At 38.7% G+C, this 27755-nt stretch overlaps 1 protein-coding gene across 14 annotated transcripts in view; it reads right to left on the minus strand.

Moving 5' to 3' along the window:
* NRXN1 (neurexin 1) overlaps positions 1 to 27755 on the minus strand; it is a 1137502-nt gene that overhangs the window by 493239 nt on the left and 616508 nt on the right. For all 14 annotated transcript variants that reach the window (XM_075925469.1, XM_075925468.1, XM_075925459.1 and 11 more), the window contains one exon: positions 23273 to 23392. In XM_075925469.1, coding sequence (XP_075781584.1) covers positions 23273 to 23392 — 120 coding nt within the window. The remainder of the gene's footprint in view (positions 1 to 23272; positions 23393 to 27755) is intronic.

Raw genomic sequence — 27755 nt, forward strand, 5'->3', positions numbered from 1 at the left:
GAGGATACAAATATATATAACATAATTATGTAGAGCTTCAGTTGTCATACTTCAGACAGCCAGTGATAACAACAAATGCTTAAAGTTAGTACAAGCAAGCTTGTGGGTTTAGTAGAAAAGCAACTGACCATGTGCATCCCTCTTTGCATGAGAGCTCCACTGGAGAAAGGGTGGAATCTTGGCAACATCCATGATGTGCTGAGATTTGAAAAACGTTTTTCTTGAATAACTTGCCCCTCAGCAGCAGAGAGCAGGAAGGTTGCAGCTCTGTCCTGATAACCATACTTGCTAAATTACAAAAAAATGGACTTAGTGCAATGAATCTTGGCCTGATGCACTTAGTTTAGGAGCCACTGGATCCCACACACTCATAAAAAAATAAATATGCTGAACACTAGAGCCACCTGCATTTCATAGGCTGGAAATACAAGACCTTAGCAGGATTCAAATGGACTGAGCAAAGATTGGATGATGAGAACATCCAGAGACATAATACTGAGGACTAAAAAAAATATAACAAACTTTTTTTTAATTTCAGAATTTTCAAATTTCAAGATATAATTCTTCAGCCATTTACAGCATTTGGATGATTACCTCCCACACCAGATCTTTATTTACCAGCTCAAGTGTAAACATGCATTCTTTGGGATAAGCCTATTGTTAACTAATGAGTTTTAGACTAAGACATTTTCCCTTTGAAGAGGTTATTCAGTAACTCTCTTTTGGAGAGTCGTGTTTTAAATTCTGTTTGTCCCGTTAATTTGTTTGCTTTTGCACTTTCCCCAGGAAATGTTGGTTCTGTCCACTGTCAGAGATGAAACACTAGACTTCTGTCTGATCCAGTCTGACAACTTCTATCTTCCTAATTACTGTGGCCAAAATATGAAAAAAAATAGCAGGACATGCAAAATATTCTAATAAATTGTCTGAAACAGTTTAATGGAAGTCAATTTCAAAAAATGAAAGTATTATTGACTTCAGAAATAACATAACATACTGCAGCACCTTCCAAAAGTGTATAGTAACTAGAGAGATAGGCTGGTACCATAAATGTAAGTACATCCATTAATGTTAACTAAACCCCAAAAGAAGACTTTTGCAACTAAAAATACTGGACCAAATTTCAGCCTTATATTTGGATTGAGCTCTTCAATTGCCAGATGACTTTTAGCTCTATAAACAAACTATGCAGCTTGTGATATCATAGAATTATAGTATCCAACCTAATATTCAACCTAGACCTTCCCCAAGGCAACCTGAGACAATTGCTCCTCATTCTGTCATCTGTCACCACTGAGAACAGTCTTTCCCCATCCTCTTTGGAACCCCTTTTCAGGTAGCTGAAGGCTGCAAACAAATTTCCCCTCACTCTTCTCTTCCATAGATTAAATAAACCCAAATCCCTCAGCCTCTCTTCATAGGTCATGTGCTCCAGATCCCTAATAATTTTGTTTCCCCCCGTTGGATCCTCCCCAATGTGTCCATATCCTTTCTGTAGTGGGAGGCCCCAGAATTGGATGCAATACTCCAGATGTGGCCTCACCATTGCTGAATAAAGGGGAATAATCACTTCCCTAGATCTGCCGGTAATGCTCCTATGATTGCAATATGTTGTTAGCTTTCTTGGCTAAAAGGGCACATTGTTAACTCATACCCATCTTCTCATCCATTGTAATCCCCAGGTTAAATATTATCTCTCCATATATCAGACTATTCAATGGTGAAATTCTACCCATTTTAATCAAACTAACACTGATATATCAAAAGAGAAGGGGCCACCTCTCAAAATAGCTAATTCAGAAATAAAGATTAAAATTATTTCACATTAATTTTGGAATGTCAAGCTCCTTACATGGGCAAAATAGCTACAGCTTTCTGTTAACATCAACATGAAAGAAAACAATGGAGAGGAAAATGCTTATCCAAAATGTACAGAGGTTGTAGCATTTTGTGAAAGTTGGCAATAATATTATGGGGTATAATGTCATGGCTTTTGATGGCACTTCTCTAGGAACAAGTATGACCCGAATTCTCTATGTGGTTGAACTATTCTTTTTTCCAAGCTAGATTTCTGGGGCTTGTGAAACACCCAGTATCATTTATACTTTTCTTGCTTACTCCTTATTCATGTCTAATAGTATCCCCTCAAAGTATTACCTACTTCTTCTTCCTCTTCTTTTTTCTTTTAATTTATCCATTTACCAAATTACGAGCCCATGGCAACATTATGAAAGATAAGCAACTAATGATCAATTTTTAAAAGATTACTGGTCTTAAATCTTTGAGACAGGACACAGTGGTGTGTAAAGCATGTAATTTTAGCCATGGGACATCCATTTTCTATCATTAAAGTGCACTATAGAAAAGTAACAAGTATACTGTTAAGAACAGCTATTTTTGCAAGCAGAATGCTCAAGAAATTTAAAAAAGAGCACAATGTGCAAACTACATACCATAAAACTATTTAGTAACCCACTACCACTCCGTTTCCCCCCCAAAAATATAATAGTTAAAGATGGTTGTTCACAGAATGTCTCAATCCATGCGTGCCAACACTAACCTCCTAATGATTAACAAACTTCATGGACAGGACTGGATGCACAATTGTGGAACAAACAAGAACACAGCAAACTAGCTGAAGACTTAAAAACAAGGTAAATGTGTACTGTGTATGGAAAGTCCATATGAATGGTTTGTTGGCTGAAAAGAGGGCAATGGCAGAAACTGTATCAGCATGTCATAAATGTAATAATGGTTCCATGTCATGCTACAGTTTTTAAATCATGCAGTAGACTACTATTTAGGCACAGGTTCAAATCTCTCATCCCCTAAAAACTGGAAAGTAGGGATCTCAGGATATGGTAGTTTTGGGCCCTTGGAACAGTGCAGACTCTAAGCCTATGTCTACACTGGCCAGTCTTGTGCAAGAACATATGCAAATGAGGCAGGCGATGAACATCACCATGCCTCATTTGCATACTTAATGAGCTGCTGTTTTGCACAAGAAGAAACAGACTACACTGGTCCTTGCTCAAGAGGGTTTTTTTCTTCTGCAAAGGCCCCTTGTGCAAAAATGGTGGCTCATTTGCATATGTTCTTGCGCAAGACTGGCCAGTGTAGACGTAGCCTAAGTATATGGAGTGCCTATGATCATATGTCTTTTCTAAAGTGCTTATTTATTCACATTGAAGTTGGGAAGTTTTGTCACTGATTTCAATGGGAGTAGAATTTGAACTATAAAGAAAAAGACTAATTTTCAGAAAATGAAGAGGGATTAGGAAATATATTTTAAAAAGTTTGAAAATAGACATCCCCAAAAGAAGAAACCAAGGAATACAGTAGAAGCTCAGGGTTATATGACCAGTCAATCAAACACCTCATTTGCAATCAATCAACTGCAGAGACAAAATAAAAAGTACAGTAAATACAGTATAGTACTATACGAAACATAAACTACAAAAAAAGGGAAAGCAGTATTTTTCTTCTGCATGGTAACGTTTCCGAGTTTTATCAGATAAATATTCAGTTGCAAAGTTTTGAAAGAATAACCAGAATGTTTTGTTCCTCATTTATGAATATTTCAGTTACAAAAAGCCTTCCTTCCTGATGTGTTCATAACTGTGAGGTTCTACTATAGAATAATACTGGTATCTCAGTTCAGAACTTCTTCCTATCTCATAGTGATGATCAGATAGATTTAAATTTCTGGAATTAAATTCAACTCTTTGGTGTTTGTTCTGAGTCATCTCAGAATCTGGAAAGAGGGTGTTTTGGGACATTTGCCATGATCTGGAGTAGGCTGAACTCTGACAACAAAAACTATTATTTCAGGATTAGGGACTGAAATAGTGGAAATCTCATTGCAGCAACACGAGCTAAACTCATGAAATTTCTACTTTTCAAGATGGTGGTAATCACACAAACATACAAGAATTCTAGCATTTAGAGACAAAGTCTCATAAGACTAGTGACATCAAATCTTAGACTGAACTCTATGCCAGATTTGGTCTTAGATCTGAATCTCAAACTTTAGACTAAATTCAGTCTGGTTCTGAATGCTATTTTTTGCCCAGTTCTTCACTGAAGGTTATGCTTGAGATCTGGTATCTTTCAATAGCAGCTTTATGATTAAGCTAAGAATTTAACAACATTAAAAAAATCTATAATGAATTTTCCTTATCAGGATGGATTTAGCAACTTTCCATTTTGATCACATGTGATTGAGCATTGTACCCAGTTTTTCCCATTCAGACATATATAATCTAAACAATCTCTGCAAGGAATATGAATATAAGGAATTTGAATGCAAAGGTATGTCTTTCATGTTACAATTGGCTATAATTGGCATTCTCACAGTTATAACATTCTTATTTACCTGCAGCAGAACTGCATTCAGGAAGGTAAAAAACTATTTTCTAACTTTAAAACCATCAAAGAAATTGCTTTCAGTCTGAATCTTACAATTCAGTGTCCATAGCATAAACATTGGGAAAATATCAATACCAAAAGGAAATGGCTTTTAGAAAGTGATCTTTAATCCATGTAGCCAAATCACTAAATTCAGATTTCATTGCAAACAGAGTCGACACGTTTATATGATTAAATCCTTTTATAACTGACTGCAAGCAAATATTCATATTAATGGACAGCATTCATCTCTCACCATAGAAACAGATTCTGTGCAGGCTCCCACAGAATTTCTCAAAAGCATGTGTAAAAAGGGACATGCAAAGTGAATTTTTGTCTCCGGTTAATATTTCTAATGCATCCATAATCTGAGTACTTTCGTTCCATGTTTCAATAGCTTAGACAAAGAGGTATTAAATAGGTTGTGTTTCTGATATATGCTAATAATATGGAGTACACACAGTTATTCTTTGGAAAGCTACATCTTGTCATTTGCTGGCTAAGGTGATGCTTTTAGACAGCACAAATTGGTTTTTAAATGCAATGTTCTAATACTTTTGATGACCACTTTATGGTGTACCACATACCATTGTTATTGATGTACTATGTGCCACAGAAAGGACTTCCATTCAGGTCTGGAGCAATGTTCCCTCTCATTTTCTTCATCCATATGTGGAATAAATTGTATTATATGCACTAAGACATGTGGGTGTGCACCACCAATAGAAACACATGTTACTGGTTGTGGATGCTATGAAAAACTGCAGTGCAGAGAGGTCAGGGGAAAGGCCATGGAATCTGCATTAATGTAGATCCTAAAATCCCAACAAGCAGCGCAACTTGCTGCAGCAGGGAAAGGATTCTTTTCAGCCTTGCTAATTTGCCCTGCATTACCTGCGGTGAGAGAAACTGGATTTTACAACCCAATCCTACCCTACATAAACCTAATTACTCTGGCTGTATACAGAGGTCATGGATTCTAATGACAGAATAAAGAGGCCATAAAGAGGGAGAAAAGAGATATTGGAGAATATTTCCCCCACACAAGGTCTTCCCAAAACAGTTGGGTACTCGTGTAAAAGCTCCAAGTCAATCTTGTTATTACCCTCCAGAAGGGGCATATCAAGGTGGGCCAAAGGTTTGTCAATAGTGCATTGCAGCATGACTAATCCCTTTGGAAGGAGGGTCTGAATCAATGTTTCCATTACAGCCAACTGGAATAGGAAAAGAATCCTGGGTGTGGAATGTTCACTAAATTTGCTTAGACCTGTTAGGTATTCAACAGTTGTTATGTAAATACAGTTCATGGTGAAATGGGAAAGAAATCCTGGGTGTGGTTATGTAAATATGCTTCATCCAGCTTTCTTTTGCCCATTGTAGCCACCTTGGATGTTGTGGTAGGATCACAAAGAGTATGTCTAGACTACATGCCTCTGCCGACAGAGACATGTTAAATAGACTACATGACATAGTCAATGAAGCGGGGATTTAAATATCCCCGGCTTAATTAAAATAAACATAGCCGCTGCGCTGTGCCGGCTCAGCTGATCACCGGCATAGTGCACGAGTCAAGACGTGGATCGGTTGACAGGGGAAGCCTTTGTCAACTGCTCCCTTATGCATCATGGAACAAGGTTTACAGGAACGGTCTACAAAGACTTCCCCTGTCGACCGATCTGCATCTTGACTCACGCACTGTGCCAACGATCAGCTGAGCCGGCACAGTGCGTCAGCCATGTCTATTTTAATGAAGCGGGAGATATTTAAATCCCCGCTTCATTGACTATGTTGGGTAGCCTATTTTACATGACTCTGTTGGTAGAGGCATGTAGTCTAGAGATACCCAAACTGTGTAAACAGTAAATGCAGGAATTTACTGTTTGTAAGATATGACCACCAATGCTTGCAGTTACAGCCTCTCCCCGAGTCATGAACGAGTTATGGACCAAACACTTGGCCACAACTTGATCCGTTCGTAACTCGAACCCCTTTGAGTTACATGCGACCGCGCTGTTCGTAAGCGTGGGTCACGTTCGGAACTCAGGGACTGCCTTTACGACCGCTCCATAGGAGCTTTGGTCATAAGTGCGAACGGTTGACTTACGACCGTTTGCAACTCGGGGAGCAGCTGTATTGTGGGAATGAACAATGCAGAAAAGTCAGACTGTTTTTAACTCAATGAAAAGGAGAGATCCTGTCAGTGTAAATACACTTGGATGCACAGAGGCTGCTCTTTCAGAGCCCTATAGATTAAGCTGGGGAGGGAGCCAGCAGGCTGCATGCCCTACTGGTGTGAGACTGCTCCAATCTATTTCTCCCCAGCGTTTCAATGATAGAGTTAAACAGAGGCTCCATAAGAGGCCTCTTTTGTATGTAAATACACTCCAGTGGATGCTAGAATCTCTTGTGGCTGTGCTATGCTTTGGTCCAAGAGCTGAGATCTCTGAGAAGTGAAATCATTAGGTTTGGCCCAGAAACAAATCCACCACAAGTCAGCAGATGATGTGATGAGCAGCCAGCAGGGCAGTGATGGCAAGGCATGAGGAGCAGCTAGCATAGTGGTGGCAGCAAGGGGTGATGAATGGCCAGCAGAGTGGCGGCAGTGAGCAGATGGATGGCGAATGATCAGCGGAGCTAGTGAGATGCCTTTTACCTCCCCTCGCCCCATCTCAGGAGGGAAGGTGAACTCGGCAGATGCACCTCTGAACTCTGGTCTGCCTTGACCAACGACAGCAACTGAGTGGGGTGTAGAGAAGGGTTGGGCATGTGATGGAGACATTTACTTTGCTGGACTTGAGAGCCAAAGAGGAAAAGGACATTGCCCAACCTACTTGAGGTGGGACGTTTACTCATGGTTTCAGTTATGAACTCTGTTTTTGGTGTTTTTCCAAATGAACATGAGAACATAAGACCATAAGAACGGCCGTACTGGGTCAGACCAAAGGTCCTTTTAGCCCAGTATCCTGTCTGCTGACAGTGGCCAGCACCAGTGCCCCAGAGAGGGTGGACCAAAGACAATGATCAAGCGATTTGTCTCCTGCCATCTCTCTCCAGCCTCTGACAAACAGAGGCCAAGGACACCATTTTATCCCCTGGCTAATAGCCTTTTATGGACCTAACCTCCATGAAATTATCTAGCTTCTCTTTAAAGTAATGAATGCCACATTACTTCCTGCCTCTTTCATTAAAGGTTTCTTTTCTACACAGACTATGTGCTTGTGAGTGAGGAAGCATTGCCTTTCAGAGGCACCCAGGGGTGTTGTGTGAATTTCCCAGGTTACTGGGTGTGGGCTCGAGCCAGTTCTGTGTTGGATGGATGGAGAGGAACCCCTAGATATTGAACCTGCCCTGCTTTTTAGGATTCATAGAAAGCCATGTAATTTACAGACAGTTCTAAATTACACCGGAGTCCATTCATGCTCCCTATTATTCCATAATATAGGAGCACCAGAAACCACACCCCACCTCATTCTACCCCAAGTCCAGGGGCAGAACAACTGAGAATTAGGGCCTCTGGTCCAGATCTTCAAAAGTGCTCACCTCCTAACTTCCACTGATTTTAGTGGAAGATAGCAGTCTAAATATGTTTGAGGATTTGGGTATAACTACTTATCAGATTAAGGGAACAGATAAATCACTATTATTATTACAATTCAGTTTATATTTGAGTGCAATTTGATAGCACAGATGGCTATGGAAACAAATTTCAATGAGTATATTTTCTTTTTTTAAAAGCTGGTGTAACACGGAACATGAAAATTGCCAGATATTCATTTTAAGGTTAAGTGTAGGCTAAATGACTAAGATATTAATAGTTGAGACCAGGCAAATTAAAAGTGGCTCAGATAGGGATATGTGATTTGCATGACTAGGTTTTTTCATTGTTATTTATGGCCATGTAGTATGTGATTGTTTATTGAATTTTATGACACTTTCTCTGTTTTATTAGTACAATGAGATATATGTAAAATGTTATACAGAAAAACATATGCAACAGCTCTTGAAAAACACACTGGAGTGAATTAACATGGTTTCCCTTTATGCACTGGCAGCATACAATCAAGGATTGTTGCCACCTGCTCACTCAATGAACTAAACCACGTGCTTCTACATAAAAACAAAGGCTTCTAACATTAAAAAGTAAATGAATGTTAAACCATAATGGCCTTTAGGGACAGTCTATTATAAGCTGAGTATTTCTTCTACCTTCCAAATGCCTCTATTATCTCTTTTTACTGGCCCAGAAAGATGTAGGCTGTGCCAAAACCTTTTTCTAGTGAAACTAGCCCATCTAATGAAATGCCTACAATCCACATGACTCGGGAGACAGCTGGTTGGAAATCAAGACTTCTATTGTTTCTAGGTTTGCATTAAATTCCAGTTTCAGCTTTATAGATCGTTTCTACCATTGTACAGAAGTAAAAACAAACAAACAAACAAACAAACAAAAACTAGAAAAAACCCATTAGAGCCTTAAAGACCAGAAACTCAACTTAGAGGATGAGCAGCAGGCATAAGAGGCAATGGGAAGCTAAACCATCCCAAACAAGATGGTGCACCTCCAGAGAAAGGTGCAGTGGTATGCCACCTTTGGAGCACTGATGCTGAAAAGGCATCTGGGACATAGCTCAACCTCTACTACATTCCAAACAGGCCCGGCTGAAGGGTTTGTGGGGCCTATGGCAAGACGCTGGGAGCAGGGCTCCGGGCCCTGCCAATGGATGGTGAATACTCATCAGCATGGCACCCTAGGCATTTGCCTTGCTCGTCTTGCTCTAGGCTGGGCCTGATCCCAAGCTCCAGCTCCCACTGATTCTCTTCCCCTATGGCCCCAGCCATTCTGCTTCTCTTCCCATTTCACTCTGCTGCTTGCCCCTGAGGCCCCACCCTCCTTTTGCCTCTATCCCTGAAACACCCTGCCACCACTCCTCTTCTTTGAGGAGGGGCTGGGGGGAGAGAGGGCAGGGAGAAGGTTCAGTATTGGCAGGCCTCTGGGTGGAGCAGAGTGCCAGGGCCACATTCTGGGTGCTAGTTACCCCTCTGCTTTTCTAGGGAGCTCTGACGCTGACAGCCAGCCTCCCCAAATTCAGGAGTCACACACTGCTCATGTCTTAAGAGTACTAAAAATTACAGTTCATTATATAGTTCCCCCTCCCCTGCTGCACACCCAGGTTTTTCATTGTGTTTTAACAGCTTAGAGAGATGGCAAAACAGGTTATGAAGGCTCACATGACAATAAAAGTATGAAAAATAAATGAACATTGTAAATGGATCAAATCAGTCGGGAAATATGTGTGTCCTGTAGAGACCACTGTTATGGATAAATCTGAACTACATCCCCATTATAATCAGTTTCACCGTGTATTTATGTAACTCCCAGTCAAACCATTTACACTGGGAAAGGAAAACTTGCTGCTGTGGGGATGTCATGAAAAGGCCTGTTTTTTTAATTTGAAAAGTCCCATAGATGTTGATGGCACTTTTCAGATCATGCACAACCCTTCCCAGAAGATATTACAGCCTAATGTGCCAATTCTGCAAACACTTATGCCTGCACTGTTCTTTCCCAATTGTATTTCTTGTCCTACTACTCCCCCTACTTTCTTTGTTATCCTTTGCTGGGTTAAAATGAACCAAGGTCCAATCCAGCAACCGCATACGTGCTTAGCTTCATATCCATGAAATTAATAAGACTACCATCTATTTTTATATACCCCTCACCAAAGTAACTACAGATCTAATTTTTCTGAAGACACAGTAAGCATAACCGAACAGTGCTCACCTCTTGCTAGGTGTAATACAAACAGAAACTGAAGACATCATACCAGTGGGGTTAAAGGTCTTAGGTCTTGATTTAATAAGGCATTAAACTTGTGCCTGCCTTTAAGCACATCAGGGCACTATATCTTTTCTTAAAATTGGGCACATGTGTAAATACCTTGCTGAACCGAGACCACAGACCTTTCACTTACAAATTCAAAGCCATCCAGATTAGTAATAACCAAAAGTTACTCACTGATATCTGTATGGTGACTTATGTGAAATGATTTTTTTAGTCTCGGTTCAATTTCTAGCAGGCATTTCCCACATTATACCTAGCAGTTTCTTGGCACTTTCAGGACAGAAGCAAGAAAGAGTGAACAGGTATAAAGAGTGAACTATGTTCTACCTTTTTAAGGAAGTACAGGTTCCACTCCCTCAGTACAGGGTTATATTGTCTGAGGCTAGGTCTACACTACAGCTTTTTTGGGGGGGAAAAAAATCTACACTTCTCATTTTGCGTAGATTTTTTCCAATTTATTTTTTGGAAGAAGCTTTGCCAAAATTTGGCCCGTCTACACTGGGCCAAATTTCAGAAAATCCCCCTCTTTTGGAAGATCCCTTTTTCCTCTGGAATGAGGAAGACAGGGCTTCTGAAAGAGAGCAGTGTAGATGTACCCTGAGTAGTGTTTGGAATTTTGCATACTACTTGGTGGATTCTTCCTGTTCTAAACATACAGAAGATTTCAGTCTCCAAGACATGATACCTTACAAAAGCACTAAAATAACAGGAAAATATTCTAAAAATCAATTAATTATATTGCTCTAAATATTATCACTTCATTCCAAACTGCAGAGAGACTTCTATTAAAAACCATGCTGGGTGAGTTTATCAGGTGATTTAGTTATCTCATGGTTATTTGGCTTTACAAGGCAAACATGGCAGGAATGTACAGAATATGAGAAATACTTTTTCATTAAATCTTTGAAACTGAATCATACATTATTTATATTACAAGCCTATGAATTAGCCTTCACAAGCTTTTCTATGTTGTCTGACATATTTTATCTTCCATAGGAAATGGTTAATCTTCAGTGAAAACATCATCCCACAGCCATGTGAATTTATTGGGGTTACAGGGAAAATGTTTTCTATGAAGTTGGCTGTCCTCCCTGTAAAGCTGCATTAAGTAGTTCAAATTAAAAATATGTAGTAATACATATCAGTAGTAAGTTAAGCCTGTGCAGATCAAGGCTTTTGGGGTACAAGTGCAAGGGAGAACTGGATTACACTTGCTCTGAAAAAGCTGCTACTCAAAATTGTTTGAGATTTTAAAAAATTACTATGATTAACTTATATAGAAATTAAAATCACTGATGGTTTAAATTCCAAAGCATCTGAATTTGATTTGATATACTACTGGTCCAGTAAAATTGAAACACTGTTCATTTATTCCTAATAGCACATTCTATTATACAAAAACTATAATTTTTAATAACTTTCCCCTCAGGGTTTATAGAAAGACCTTTATTAAAATCCCCATAATTTTAACAAACTAAAACCAGGGTGAACACTAGGGCTACGTCTAGACTGGCCCCTTCTCCGGAAGAGGCATGCAAAGCAGGCAAGTCAGAATAGGGAAATCCGCGGGGGATTTAAATATCCCCCGCGGGATTTAAATAAACGTGGCCGCCGCTTTTTTTCCGGCTTGGGGAAAAGCCGGAAAAGAGCGTCTAGACTGGCGCGATCCTCCGGAATAAAGCCCTTTTCCGGAGGATCTCTTATTCCTATTTGCAAGTAGGAATAAGAGATCCTCCGGAAAAGGGCTTTATTCCGAAGGATCGCGCCAGTCTAGACGCTCTTTTCCGGCTTTTCCCCAAGCCAGAAAAAAAGCGGCAGCCATGTTTATTTAAATCCCGCGGGGGATATTTAAATCCCCCACGGATTTCCCTATTCTGATTTGCCTGCTTTGCATGCCTCTTCCGGAGAAGGGGCCAGTCTAGACGTAGCCTAGCTGTAATGGAACCATGGGTTTAAGCTTGTGGGAATTCAAAATGACAAGGGCAAGAAGTGGGTATGGGATGTATAGTAGGGGGACCCAATTGTCAGTACAGTAAGATTCTGGTGTTTCTAGAAATAAACATATAAAACAAGGTTCATCTGCAAGAAAAGGGAGGAAAAATGCTGAAGGAATTGTTTAAGGTCATCTTTCTCATTTCACCAAGCACTGTAGTGCTTTTGATTCACTCCACAACTAACTCCTCCTTGTCCAAAGGCAAAAAGAGAGGAAATGCAAGCTGGCTGTAAATCTGGTCAACAAGTGAGAGTAATTACTGGGCAGGAGGTTAAGAGAAAAGGCGTGTCACTAAGCTATTTCAGAAAGGAGCAGCTAACAGAACTGTTAAAAAACAAAACAAGAAAAATAAAATAAGAGTGTCGCATCCAGTGTTCCCTCTGAGCTCTGAAACACCACAGCTTCACAGGTGATTAATCAGTCGAGCCCAGTCAGAGGCTCAGGGCTGGGCTCATTAATCACCTGTGAAGCTGTGCTGCCCCACAACTTAGAGGGAACACTGGTTGCAGCTCTCTGCTACTTAAGATGAGGATAGATTGGCAGTTTAAAAATGGCTTTCTATGAAATGTTTGACTGGACAGGAGAGGCAATCTACAATTATTAAAGAATGGAAGAAGTTCATAGCTGTAGTCAGCTGAGGCACAGATTAAAGCAATCCAGACACCCAGACCACGGGAAAGCCAGCAAATCACATGAAGAAAGCAGAGTATAGCATTAGACTCCAGCTGCTCCCCAAACTCAGGTGACCTGTACTTGTCGTGTGTGCCTACTGTTGTTATATTCCTGGTTACTTTTAGTAGATATATTTCGGGTTCCTGGTAGCAAGTGATTATCTAGGCCTTATCTCAGAATTTGTATGTATTATTGGAAAGACATCCTGTGAATACCATCAGTATTCTCCTGTATACAGGTACCATTTATTCTCTGACCTGATTTTCTGAGTACTGAATACTTTCACCTCCCATTGACTATTAGCTCCTGGGAATTCTGGGCTCTGCACCCTTATCTTTAATATATGATAATACTCCCGAATATCAGGTATGGTGACCAGATGCCCCAATTGTATGGGGACATTCCCAACGCTTAGAGCCTTTCCCAACATAGATAGGTCCATATTATCCCGCACCCCTTCCCAATTTTTTCACACTTGCTATCTGATTACTAATATCAAGCCACTACTTCACATACTTAGCCATACCTAGTGCTTTAAATAAAGATAATATTTTAAAGAATCCAAACTTTAGTCATTGGCTCTGCTACAATTTTTCTCCAGATTTACATTGTTTCAAAAGGTTAAGAAATTTAAAGCAATAAATATATGCTATAGCTGACATTGGTCATTTTGTTATACTCCATAAAATAGGCTAGATTACAACAACTTGCAAATCATGGCTATTAATGTATTTTGACATTAGCTTCTGTATTGATGATGATACAGAGCACTTTTTTATGTGTGAAAATTTATGATAATAATAATGTGTGTCTTCCTGTGACTGTGTTTTAATTAGTGGTGTGGGGTCATTACAGAGAGTGTGAGAGAACATCAGTGTAAATGGTGTTAAAAAACAAGCACTGAGTTTTATTAAGATAATTCATATGGTCTTTACATTTGTCCATGGGGACCAAATAACATGATGGTGATGATTTAGAAGAGTTGTACTTTGTCATCCTGCCTCCTTTGCTTGCCACTTACTAGTGAGTTTTCTCTGGGATCTTCATTCAGGGATCTCTTTTATGAATTATTCTGATAATGTGGAGGAGAAAAAGGGGAAAAATGTATCCGGTAAATAATGTTTTTATATCTGAGAGATCAATGTCACACATTATAAGAGAGATGAGGAAACCTTGGGTTGCTTTGCTGCTCTGATCTGCGGATCAGTTGCCCGCACATTTCACTGACTACTCAGCTTGGGCCTCTGCATGCCACCTGTGACAGAGTTGTTGCAGGCACTTCTCTAATCTCTCCTTCTCATGTCTAAACCTGCATGTGTGGTGATTGTTGTCTGTGTTATGACATCCAAATAATAAAAAGCTTGGACATTTTCCTCAAGCCTGGCGGTATTGTTTCATCAGAGGCAGTCTTGGCAAACTGTTTTATTGTGCCTCCTCCTCCCCCCCCGCCATTCTCTGACAGAAAATGGATACTCTGCATAGATGGCTACTGAGACTGACCAACCTACTATGACCAAGAGCAATACCATGTTTGCAAGTCTCACCCAAGAAGAAATGTTGAAGAACTAAGTATCAGAGGTGCCAGGAAGAAGAACTAGAGAATGGAGAGAAAATCCAAAGTTCAAGAATCATAGACTTAAATATAAGTAGTAAGATCTGGAAACACTTCACACACAAACTACTTATATTGAAAGCTGTTTGGGGGTAGAACAGAGGCCATAATAATTACCTCTCTCAAGGTATGAAAACATTAAAAGAATTTTAAAAGCAGCAAGAGTGGCTGGGTGTCTTAAATTTATTCACTTTTTCTGTGCCCTCCTTGACTAATATTGAAGTGCATGCTCACATCCACAGCAACTAAGAAAACTAAACTTAAAATTCACAGTCCAGAATGTTCTAACTTATCTATCTAGATTTCAATTTCATTTTGAAGGGGAACTTTACATGTTTATTATGTCTACAATAGAAGAGGCTTTTCTTTATATGAAACTGTCAAAGACACCTGGTAAAGGAGAGGGCGTGGAAGATCAGTGAGAATGTATTGAGCTACCATAAAGTTCTAATTTTTTTCCCTTTAAGTATATTTGCTTAGTGTCTGTTTATCTATCAATCAAGAGAGAATACATGAAAATGAGGATCAGGTTGCCTTAGAAACATAAGCTCAATTGTACAGGCTTTGGAAGGAAAGAATAATTCTATTTTAGAATTTTGTAGTGCCATCCATCATTATAGAAATTGAACATATTAGCAATAGCAATTATGTTCTAATATATCTATTAAAATAGATATTAGCAATAGCAAACTCTTTAGTAAAATTAAAGGACACCCTGGCTTTTCTCTCTTTTGTGGGGTTATAAAACATTCTACCAGAGGTAGGCTTATTTATTCTTTATATATATGTAAGGATGGAGGTGGTTATTGAACCCTGCAGAAGGTGGCATTTGAAGAAGAGGAGAGTATGTTCAGCAATGCCTGGGTTCTGTTGGAGGGGAAAGATTGTAGCCATTGTAATGCCATTGCATCAATTATAGCTGTATCATGTATTCTAATTAATACTACTACAGAAAAACTAGAAGTTACTTTAAATGGATTTTCCATATATCATATTCCTATTAAGCTTCAGAGGGGTAACCAAGTTAGTCTATACAGGATAAACTTAAAAAAACAACAAATAGTTTGGTAGCACTTTAAAGATTAACAAAACACTAGATGATATCATGAGTTTTCTTGGGCACAGCCTACTATAGGTTTTGTTAGTCTTTAAAATGCTACCATACTATTTGTTGTTTTTTAAGTTTACCATAATATTAAGGTTTTTCAAAGCCAGTGAATTATAGCATTTTAGAGACAAACTAAGAAAGCACACTGATAGAAAAGATTTGTTCTTGTCATTGTTGTAGACAGCTTTTGGCTCCTAAGTTTAGTCTGAAATGTGAACTTTGTATAAAATGACTTTAAAGTGAAGAAACTGAAAATTCAAAGGAAAATAGTCTCTAATGATATGCAGCAGACTGATCTGTTTCCATGAGAATACATTCAATTAACCCTTAATCATTTTCACCTTCATGATACTGCAAATGCTTTCAGGATTTGATTTATAGAATTATTATGCTAGCAGTGAAAAGAGGTATTACAGAAATACCAAAATCAAATTTAATTACTCTTGTGATTCCTCCAGAGATAAAGATAAATTGGTATTTTTCTGACATTAGGTTCTGGTTTTAATATATTGCAATAGAAGATGCTCTCTGTGTATGGTCTAAGAGATCTTTGCATAATTACTACCATCTGAGAGAAACACAATAACAATTGTGCTACTCTTGCTAGCCAGGAAGATTCCAAATGGCTATACCATGTTCTGTGTAAGCTTCAGAAAAAGTGATGTGGTGGTATATGCCCCTCCAATGCCCTTCTTAACTTCTAAAGGGGGTGCAGATAGAAGTGATTTTAAAAAAACCTGCCATTCTGTGATTCAAAAATACTTGAAAATAGATAAGATGTGAAGGGATGCCTTAAAAAGATGCTTTGCCATACTTGGAAGGTAGATGAGTAACTGATCTCTGGCAATAATGTTCAGTATAGGAAACCAATCAAAATATATTCTGGTTTTCCCTAAATATCACATTTTTTCCTTTCCTTAGATGGTCACATAACTAGTAACCAGAAATGTTTCATCATATAAACACCTTCTACAGTCATTGTCATACAACCTGCTCTTGCTTCACTACTTTTTTCACTGCAATCAAATCACCAAAGAACAGCAATGTAACTAACATAATACAATTAATGAAACTTTGAAATGAGTCAGTATAAAAAAGCTATGTCAAAAAGAAAAAAATCTGTCAAATGTAAAAAGAGGGAAAGAAAAAAAAAGCTTAATTATACATATCCATAATGTTTTCTCTTGACATTTTAAAAATACCAATCTAGTTAAAATTCCTTCTTTTAAGAAATCTCAGCTGGGCAAACCAATCAGACAAATGCCATTTTTTGAACTTCTTCCTTCCCTTTGTCATTTTCTTCAGTTTAACTTCCCTACACTTTCTGCTCCTACTGAAGATTCTCTCACTCTCCCAATTTCTACCCAATGACTTCTAAATAGCTCGTCCTGCTCTTTTCACAGCTTTCCTCCTTCCTTGTGGGTCCCTAGCTATCTGCACACACGACTTTAAAATCAGCCCTTGCAAAAAATCCTTATCTCTTTGAAGTCCATGTAAGTTTGGCCACTCACATGTACGGTGGTGTCAGGATTTTACCCAATATCTTCTAATAAAAGATAAAGGCAAACTGGATAAATTAAACTTTGCCTAATTAGTTTAACAGGCTTGTCCACTACTGTAATTTTGTTACTATCTATTTTTATTGCTCCTGTACACTCCAAACCTCGTAGGGAAAATAACCTTAATAAATATTTGGCTTGCTATGTGATAAGGGCAGTTTTGTAATTCTCAGATAACTAGATACTGAAATCCGACAGCTGTTAAAGCACTCACAGAAAATGTCCATCCTTTCTCTTTAAAGCATGGGGATTGGGGATGGATATCTTAATTAGTGACTAGTAATCTGTGACAGTATGCCTGAGGTGCTGAGTATGAATTCTTAGCACCACTTTGGAAAGGAGCAATGAATGGCTCATATGAGTGTTCCAGCTCCTTCTCACTGATTAAATTTACAGCCAGATCAAAAGTACTATCCATCAGAAAAGAAGCATGGTCTTGTGGCTAAGACACTGGTCTTAGTCTCGGGAGCTCTGGATGTAATTCCTGGCTCTGCCCTAAAATTCATGTATGACTGAGGGCAAGTCACTTACTCTCTCTGTACTCTCTCCTTTTCCACACTCTATTATCTTGTCTATAAGATTTAATGTTCTTACTGATCAGGACTTCTCATAGTATATGTAGGTGATTCATTTAACGCAATAGGACCCCAAATTTTGGTTGCAGCTTTTATGCAGTATCACAATACAAATAATTAGAGCAACCATAATTTAACCTCAAATTTAACCTCAAACTCCGGGTATCTGAAGACGTGGGCTGTGCCCACGAAAGCTCATGATACCGTCTACGTGTTTTGTTAGTCTATGAAGTGCTACCAGACCATTAGTTGTTTTCTCAAATGGATAATTTACAGGAAATTTTTGGTGGATTTGTTCCTGTTTTTTGCATATATGTGGTCGCATCACAAAAGTCATCGTTATGACTAGTATCAGTCAATCTCAAGAGTGACTCAAAGGATAAGAAGTGGTAGAACCAGAACAATATTAAGGTACACTTGGCAGAGCAGCAGGCAGGGAAGAGATGTGGACAGAGGATTTTAGTTTCTCATATATATTATATTGGACGCCTGTGTCAACACTGATTGCAAAACCCTTCATCCCTATGTGTGTAGTTCGCAAGGAGAAAAGGGTTTTGCTGCAGCAGTCCTACTGTATCATCCTATGACAGCTCAGTAGACTAATCAAAGCTAACCTTTGTAGTAAAAAGAGTAACTGGTTAAACGGTCCCATCTTCATGAAACTCAAATCACACATACAAAAAATATGTTAAAAGAACAAAGGAGGCAGCTGCCATGTCAGTTAGCTGCTTACCCCATCACATTTCAAATCCCTGATCCAAATTATAGGGTAGCTAGAGCTTTTCAATGAAAAGACCACCAGTTTTCTTTTACCATGGAAGACCATGAATTTTTCCCTATTTTCTTTCTTGGAAATGGCTTAACTATTTTAGCTTAATTAATTAATTAAACAAACTCCCAGACTGAGTCAGCTACCAAGTAGGTATGTTAAGAAGTGGGTGTTTAACTTATTGAGTAGTTAATAGAATTTTTATTGACTACTCGATTCATCGATAGGCAGCCCAGCTCTGTCCCAGCTCACGCCGGGTCCAGGACCAAATCCCACTGCAGCTCTGCAATTTAAAACACAATAGGAGCCGGCGGGGGGGGGAGGGGGAGGGAGGCAGGCAGACAGACAGACAGACAGACAGGGGCTACTTTGAGACAGCAGCCCCTATCCCCCTCCCTCCCTGCTGCTGCTATGAGGGCGGGAGCAGGCAGCCGGCTCCCACTTCCTCCCCCCCCCATCTCCTTGCTGCCTCTGATACAGCAGGCAGCAAGTGTGGGGGGGGGGGGGGGCGCAGAGAATACAAGTAGTAGCCTAGGCTTCTCAGGTAGTCGACTACTCCCTTACACCCCTACTACCAAGCACACAAAATTTAGGACCACTACCTAGTTTGGCAAAGTTATAAGCAACTGAAAACAAGATTTTATAGTGGAAAGTTTACAGAAACTGTATTTACTGGTGCTACCAGCCCCTACAATTCTACATATAGCTCAGTCCTGCAACTACATTGAGTAGTCATAAATGTAAGCTGCAATACGTTATGGATTTTTCATTTATATCCAAGCAACTCTAGAAGCAAATCTGACCATAACTATTGGCAACTCTCTGATTTGTTAAGCTGTGTAACTTTGATTCTATACTACATCAAAAATGCAAGTACCACATTACAGTAGCCAGGTAACATTGGTATAGTTCCTTCATTTGTTAAAAGAGTATTTTATTTAAAAAGATTCACAAGAAGACAGAAGGATTTTTTATATCCTTAATGAAAATCTGAACTTATTTTATTCATATTTAGGAACATTTTTTTTTCTCTTCCTACAGGCTGTGAATGTCAAGTTTCTTATCCAAAGAGATTGCATGGTGAAAATCTAAACCACTGGAAAGAGGGATTTTAATAGCACTATTGACCCAAAGTTAGCTATACCATCACAAACAAAGCTCTTTGATATATTGTTACCTTACGGTAACAAATAGCGTTAAAGCTGCCCTGCAGTTTGATACTCAACACTTCTATATTAATGTAATGTGACAACGTTATTATGTTTACTATTTCCCATGCCTTAATAGTGGTATTTATTTCCACAAATATGGCATAATGTTCACTAATGTAGTTACACTCATGGACTGTGCTGTGGGAAACAGATGTAAACTCACAGAATTACTCTTGTACAATACAACAGAGCATTTGATTTGGGTTTTTAGTATTTGCTGTTGTTGCCAGTCATTTTCAGCCTGCTCTTATGAAAAAGCTGAATGCCCAGAGAGGACCGTTTTCACTCCACAACCTGCTGTTACTAATACTTAGGATGCTCGTGATATATTTTCTCAGAAGAATCAGGATGCCGACCATTTGTAAGAATAGTCATTAACTGTCCTTTGTGCACAGCCTTCTACATAATCCTGGTCTGTGGGAACCATTTTCTAGTGGCCTACTTTGCACTTAACAGTATAACATAGTACATATCACCTCTATGGTGGATTGCTGTTCTGCATCTCCCAGTGTCATGTCATAGCAGAAGTACTGATAACCTCCTCCTCATCTTAAGTGAAAAAAAAAATGTTTTTCTTTCAGTAAATAGGAAACAGCACCATGTAGCATGTCCTTACTTTATGCCATCATGGACATTAATGATACACGATGATACAGTATTATATTGGGTACATTTAAGTCTCAGCAATTTTACTGATTCAAGTGGTATTCCCAAACATGGCCCTCTATGCTATAAACTGAGACATTCTTGTATGAATCAGTTTATGAAGAGGATATTAGCCTCACTCTTCCAGGGACTAAATTCCCTGGGTGGAATCATTAGAATTTTTTCCTCATTGCTTACATATGCTTACATTGTGCTATATAGGATATACACAGTTCGCCAGAGGAGGAGACTGCTTCATAGTATGCTTATTTTGAGCTGAATTTTGATACCTTTAACTTATGCTGAATAGCACTTTACTTCAAAAAAATTTCTCACATATATTTGCACAGCTCTCACAACTCTATTTGTCTGAACAGATTTTTCCCATTTCCTCTGAACCTTCTGCTGTGGAAATTAAGGAACAAACAAGATGTATGCAAGTGAAGACTAGAGACAACACAAAGTGAAACTTTCATGAATTGAGGTCTCTTTGGTTGACATACTCAAAATGTCAACATAAAAACAGTGACGTCATTGGTACAAACTTCAAGAAATACATTAACTAAAACTTCCCAGAAAAGTCAGGAAAAGTACCTAGACAATATTTTAATTTTAGTCCTCTGAAAAATAAATAGGATTTTAGATGCTATACTTATTAAATCACAGACAATGATACTACAGGTATCTTTATTTTACTTTTCACTTAAATTGGTCAATTGTAAAGGGCAACATACCTTATAGTAATTTAGCTTTTGTTACTCTAGTATACTACATGCAACATTTTGATATATTCTGTTTTACATAGGTTTGTAAATATAAAACAGGCAATTCCAAATGTACAAACTAACAAGCACAGACATTTTCTTATGCTAGAATACTAGGACAAATACCCAGTTCCTGTAAATCAGTGCAGCTCTGTTGGCTTCAATGCAGCAATACTTAAAACGCACCAGCTGAAGACTGCATTTATTGTGTTTTAAAGTGCATTTATTCTTCTGCAACAAAAAACTATTACTAAAATGACAAGAGATAATTCGGCTGCCCTTAACTGAGCCAAATTCCTATTGATATCAGTGTAAACTCAGTTCAGTTAAACACTACAGAATTTTACTCAGGGTTTTGAGATGTGGGAAAACCTTCCCAAATTTCCACTTAGTTTTTAATCATCATTCTTTCCCTCAGGCCTTTTCAAAACAGTATTAATAAGACACATACAAAAGTATACACAGTATCCAAATTAGTATCAACACCAACTGCCTTCAGTAGTACCAGAACCTCACTCATTTATCTGCAACGCAGTCCTCTGAAATTTGGAATTATACGTCTGCAATCTCCCAATCTATCAAAGTGCAGATCTCCAGAGATGGTTTTCTTCCACTTTTATGATGGGAGATCATGTGAAAATGGGTACAGTTTGGGCAACAATTACAAATAATAACACAAAACCCTAACAAGGAGAACCTCCTGCCATTAATTTTCCATATATTTTCATTTGTAATCTCAAATATTTGATTAAACTGCTTGGGACCTACCATCTGAGCCAAACATTATTAACTCCTTCCAGATTATCACAGTTACTATACTGGTCTAGATCTTGTCCAATGAAGAAATGAACATTGTTGTAGACTACACAGCCAAAATTGCAGATAGTAACCAAAACCAAAATAAAATGAAAAAAAAAAACCCCACCTGAGCCATAACTAGATATCCACATTGACATTTTCTAAGGCTACATCTATACAGCAGGGTCATTTGAAAATAACTGATGTAGTGTAGCATGTCTATACTACAAGCCATTATTCTGAAATAATGACGAACTGGAGGACTTCTTACTCTGACTCATGGTAACCCTCCTTTCATGAGGAGTAAGAAGTCAAAGGGAGAGTGTACTCCTTTTGACTTCCGACTGCATAGACAACGCCAAAAGCCGAAATCAACTATTTGAACTTAACCCACGCAATTGACGTAGCTCAAGTTGTGTAGCTTAATTTGACTTTTTCCCTGTAGTGTAGACGTACCCTAACACATTTGGTAGGATGTGGAAACCACACTATCATTAAAATACACACACACACAACTGTAAAAATCAAGATGCCAAGTTTGACTACAATGCCTTTCTTGTGAATATGCAAAGGTTCCCAATAATCAGACATCTCAAATGAAGTAAAGTTTAATCTTTACAAAAAAAGCCTTGATAGTTTCTTTTTAACCAAACTCAGTGCTGCATTATTGCAATTTCACCCCAGGTGAACTCTAGTGAAATCAGAGGGTCTAAACTGCATAAACCAAAGCAGCACACTGATAAAGCAGGTCCCATATTCATCACAATTTGAATTTGTACTTGAGGATCAGGTGGTTAGTACATGATATTTTGGTTTATTCAGATTTAAAAAAAAAAAAAACTAAAACACTTGGTGTGCTTTTCATTTGACACAGCTTAATGTGTCACCTAAAGAAATCTACAAAGATAATGAGCCTTGTCAACTGTTTCAAAGTAATTACAGCTTTCATGATACAAAGTTAAAAAATTACAGTATCGCTTCAGATAATGAAATGTGAAAGGTTTTTTTAAATAAAAAAACCTATTTGTAATGTTTATGCAAGGCTCATTTCAAACCGGTAATGATCAATGCATTTTATATGCAATCAGGTATCATAAACCTAAATTCTTCCACATTGTTAGATGCAATATTGTTGCCCCCCCCCCCATTTCTACTGTAATGCTTCATCACATTCTTTCTATAAGCATCATAGATTTTCTCAAAGATTTGCCAGTTCAATTAACTATATAACATTAGAATAATATAAATTTCAGACACTTGCTTAATACTGCCCTAGAGCTGTAAGGCTTTTAAATAAACATTCTCTAATATACTTACGGTCATTGCACAATGGTCCACTAAAGGAGGTCATACTGCAGTCACAGCTGAATCCATCCCACTGCTGCAAGCACACTCCTTGGTTTGCACATGAATCCTCTTGGCATGTGGTACTGGGCCCTGATGAGAACATACAAAAGGGACTAGCATTTTGTTTTTCAAAGTACCATGTTTGTCTTTGGATCACATAGTAGTTGCCAACATCTCAAATCTAATAAGCAAAGGGATCGAAAGTAGAATTTATTTAAAACTTTCTGTGTTATGTGGAGGCATGTACAGTACAAGATCTTTTATTTTGGCTCCGAAACTGACAGAACATAATTTATAAATATAAAAAGAATGAACAGAGGCAAGAGTGAATTTGAGGGCAGTAGGGAAGTTAACATTATAGCAAGCATGGTTAATTTCACATCACACCATTAACTGGCTAAATTTTTTTTTTAGAACGTCCATTTATTTATTCTTTTTCCTGGTCAATATATTCAAAACAGCAAAATCAGGTATCATGGAAAATGGGAAATAAAGCTAAATGAACCAAGATCAGAAAATTAAAAACAAGCTAAGAAATGAAGCTACATTGTATTGTACCTTAAATCCCAAAAATTACTTTTAAAAAGAGCTGAGTCTAAAATAAAGAGTTTGGTTTTGGTATTGTTTTGTTTTTGGCAAGAATGTTGGCAAGTATTGATGCACATGCTTTAGTGATCCCATGCAGGTTCTTTTTTAAACCAAAAAAAAAAAAAAATCAGTACTAATGAGCTGGCATGCCCAAATGCGACATACACATGAAAAACAAAGCTATTCTATTTCTAGAGATTCATAACTAGACCACTGAAAAATAAAAGAATTTTATAAAGGTATGATCAAAGTATTAAAGTAATCACTATACAAACATATTCAAGACTGAAAGCCTTTATGCAAATTATGCTGTAAAATAAAGGTTCTTGTATCATGTTTAGAGGAAAAAAGAGTAAATCAGAGTTTATTGCAGGAAATGTACAGAGCATTTATTGTACGAATCCAACTGCATTCTGGGTTTCAGTCTAGTTTAATACACACAGGGCTATCTACCTTGCAAATCAGCTTTCATCAATGCAACTTTGTCAGCAAAATAAAAAAGCAAAATATATTAAATGTTAATAAGCAATATTGAAATGGCAGCAAACACAGAAAAACATTCAGAATAAAGTGCATGCTTTGCTGTTAAAGAGAGAAAGAAATGCCATATAACAGAAACAAATTAATGCTAATAGCCATAAATCTTCAGGCAAGCAAAAATGAGAAAGCAGTAATTTGCCATTATTTTACTACAAATATAATGGTTAATTGAGCTGATGATATGCAATGAAGGCAACTTTTTTTCTTCTTCTTGGATAGATATGAATGCATTAGCAAAGTGAATGCATGGCTGCGTCCTGACTAGCCATTTGTCATGTTCAGATACAGTGAATTCTACAGTCATTAGCACATTCTCCCTTCCCATTTTCCTCTCCTCTAGACCTTTCTATGTGATTGTGAGAGAATTAAGATTGAAATATACATCATGAACCATATATTGCCTTGGATCCACATATATAGATCTCCCATTGACATGCACTAATTAAGGAAATAATCATGAATTTTTAGACAGCAGCTTGTGACCTGTATTCAGAAAAGAAGGAACATCTAGGACAGCCATTCTAATTTCTAAGCAATTTTGAGTTCAAAAGTTTTTTTTTAAACATTTGGGCATTACATCATTCTTTGTATGCATTTGGGTATCATAATGGTTGACAAGTCCCTCACATTTTTTTTTAAACCAGAATCTGCTACTTGGACACCTTACAAAAATGAAGTGCAAATATGTGTAGGTGTTTAAATGCTATATATTCGTGCATTTATTTACACATTGGTTATGCAATGTTAGATCTCATCATCTATTTAAAATTAGAAAAATGTCATGTGAAATTAACGTAAAAAACCCACAGATACCAAAGCCAAAAAAAAAAAAAAAGCAAATGCTTAATTACATGGGTGTGGAAGGAAATACTTTGTGCAACTTAGGGAGCAATGGCCTTATTGAGTTTTTGCTATTGCTCATATCATTCTGAGTGTTTATGAATTTGCAGTTCTTATATATGATGTATAAATATTTCTCCAACACAATTTGCTCAGAAACAGATTGGTGACAACCACATGACTGATTTTAAGTGAAATAATATTTTTTTAAGACTATACTTGTTGACAGAATAAAGTATGTTTAACTGATGCTAGCAAATATCACACTACCTATTACCATTGGGTCCATAATTTTATATACATATTATAGATTAATTTGTATTTATCTAAACTACTTAATAAGGTGTTAAAATATGCTACTTTGAGTAGCTTCCTTATGGTTCCAATTAGGGATGTAAGAGTTTAACCATTTAATCAGTTAACAGATAAGTTGATGCTTATAGATTTCTGTTACCAGGAATACTGTGCCCGCTCCCAGGGCATTGGCTGACCCATGCTGTGGGCTCTGTAGTGTGAGCTGGCTCTCAGAGAGTCTTCTGCCATGCAGTGCTACAGCCTCTACCAGCACCACTTCTGGCCTTGCTCTGAGGGAGACAGCACCCTGGGAGCGGGACCCACAGCTGGGAGCTGGCATGTGTTGGGAGCCTGTCAGTTGCAAAACACACAGCGTTAGGCTGCCAGCATCCTGGGAATGGAATCAGCATGGGACATCACTATGTGTGCTGAGGAAAATATTGATATTTGGCATGTTGCTTAAAGACCAAAGTCATGGAGTCCATTGATTATATTATCTTCTTAAAGTATGTCCCTATCTCTTGTAATTAATGGAGAAAATCTGTATGTTTGAAAACGTAGACAAAAATCCAATATATTTCATTTAATATTGCATTATTATTTAACAATGCAATTAACTTCATGATTAACCACAATCATTTTTATAAGTTGAGTAATTTGTTTTGAGTTAATTATGTGAGTTAATTGACAGCCCTACTAAAAGTGCTATTAAACCTGGACTATATTTGATTACCTGGATATGGATAAGAGCTCTGGTAAGTAAAATAGGCTACTGCCTATTTTTTTATTCTCTTTCATTTTATATGACAAACTAGCTCTGCAATTCTCAAACTTTAGCAAGCCTAGTATCCAAGTTTTGATTAAAAAAAAATTAGGGACCTTCTGACAGATGCCTCCTCTGTTCTCCTCCTGCCTCCCCACACACACAGGCTCCATCCTGCCTCCCTCTGTCAGTCACTCACCTTCATTGGGCTAGGAAAGGAAATTTGTGAGGATAGGGGTGGGTTGTGGGTGGGGCCATAAATGAGGGATTTGGGATGCAGGAGGTAGCCCCTGCTGGGCTCGAGGGTTGGAATATTGGGGGTGAAGGCTTCAACTGGGGGTGAGGATGTTAGGTTTTATCCTTCCTTGAGCAGGGGAATATTGCCTAACCCCAGTCTTCTACGAGGAGATTGGGGGTTGGAGATTGTGGACTCTGGGAGGAAGTTTGGGTGTGGGAGGGGACTCCAGGTATGGAGCAAAAGTTTCAAGGTGCAGGGTCCCAGCAGTGCTAACTGAAGCTTCTTGAAGTAGATGCCAGGTTCCGGCAGCTTGTAGGTGCTGGAGCAGCTAGGGAGGCTCTATACATTGCCCTCATGTCCAAAGGCATCATCGCTTTAATTCCCACTGGTTGCCCTTCCCAGCCAAGGGGAACAGCAGAGCTATCATTTGGGCAGGGGCAGGGCATGGCTGCCCCTGATTGCCTCTGCATCTAATGGCATAGGACCTGATGGATGCATCCAGGAGCTACAGTATATGGGAGAAGGACATGTAGGGAGCCTGCACAAGCCCCGGGATATAGATCCTAGGAGGCACTGTGAGGGAGAAAGGGAAGAAAGAGAGGGTGGAGTTGATTAGCGAGGCCTACACACTCCCAAGAGTTTGTCCATGGACATACATGACTAGTAATGTAGGCAAGGGAAGGCCAATTGCCTTCTGAAAATTGCCTACACTGCCTTAGTGCCCAGGAGGGGTTGGGGCTGCACCATGTGGCAGCCCGGCTTCCCACCGGCCTGTGAAGATTGGGGCCACACCATGTGGCAACCCGGATCCCCAGTGGCTGGGGAAGGCTGAGACCATACCATGTGGCAGCCCAATCCCGCAGCTGGGGTTAGGTGGGGCTTGGCTGAGGGTGGGGGATGGGATTTGGCTTTGGGTAGAAAGGGCACAGCTTTGGTTGCCTTCCCCAACTGGGCCTTCACCCACCGCCAGTGTCCACAGACCAGAGTCTGGGAAACTCTGAACTAAGTTATATAATCACTGATATGGAAATCCTATGAGTTCCAAGCACTTAGCAGTTTCTTGTAAATCCATACAAATAAGCCAAACCTCTCCATGTCTTACAGGTGTGAAAGTAGGGCCCATCGCTTCTCTCATTGAATTAATGGGAGTTTTACTAAAGAATTCATTAGAAACAGGACCTTTAGTACAT

The sequence above is a fragment of the Pelodiscus sinensis genome, chromosome 3 (genome assembly GCF_049634645.1).
Source record: "Pelodiscus sinensis isolate JC-2024 chromosome 3, ASM4963464v1, whole genome shotgun sequence".
NCBI lineage: Eukaryota > Metazoa > Chordata > Testudines > Trionychidae > Pelodiscus > Pelodiscus sinensis.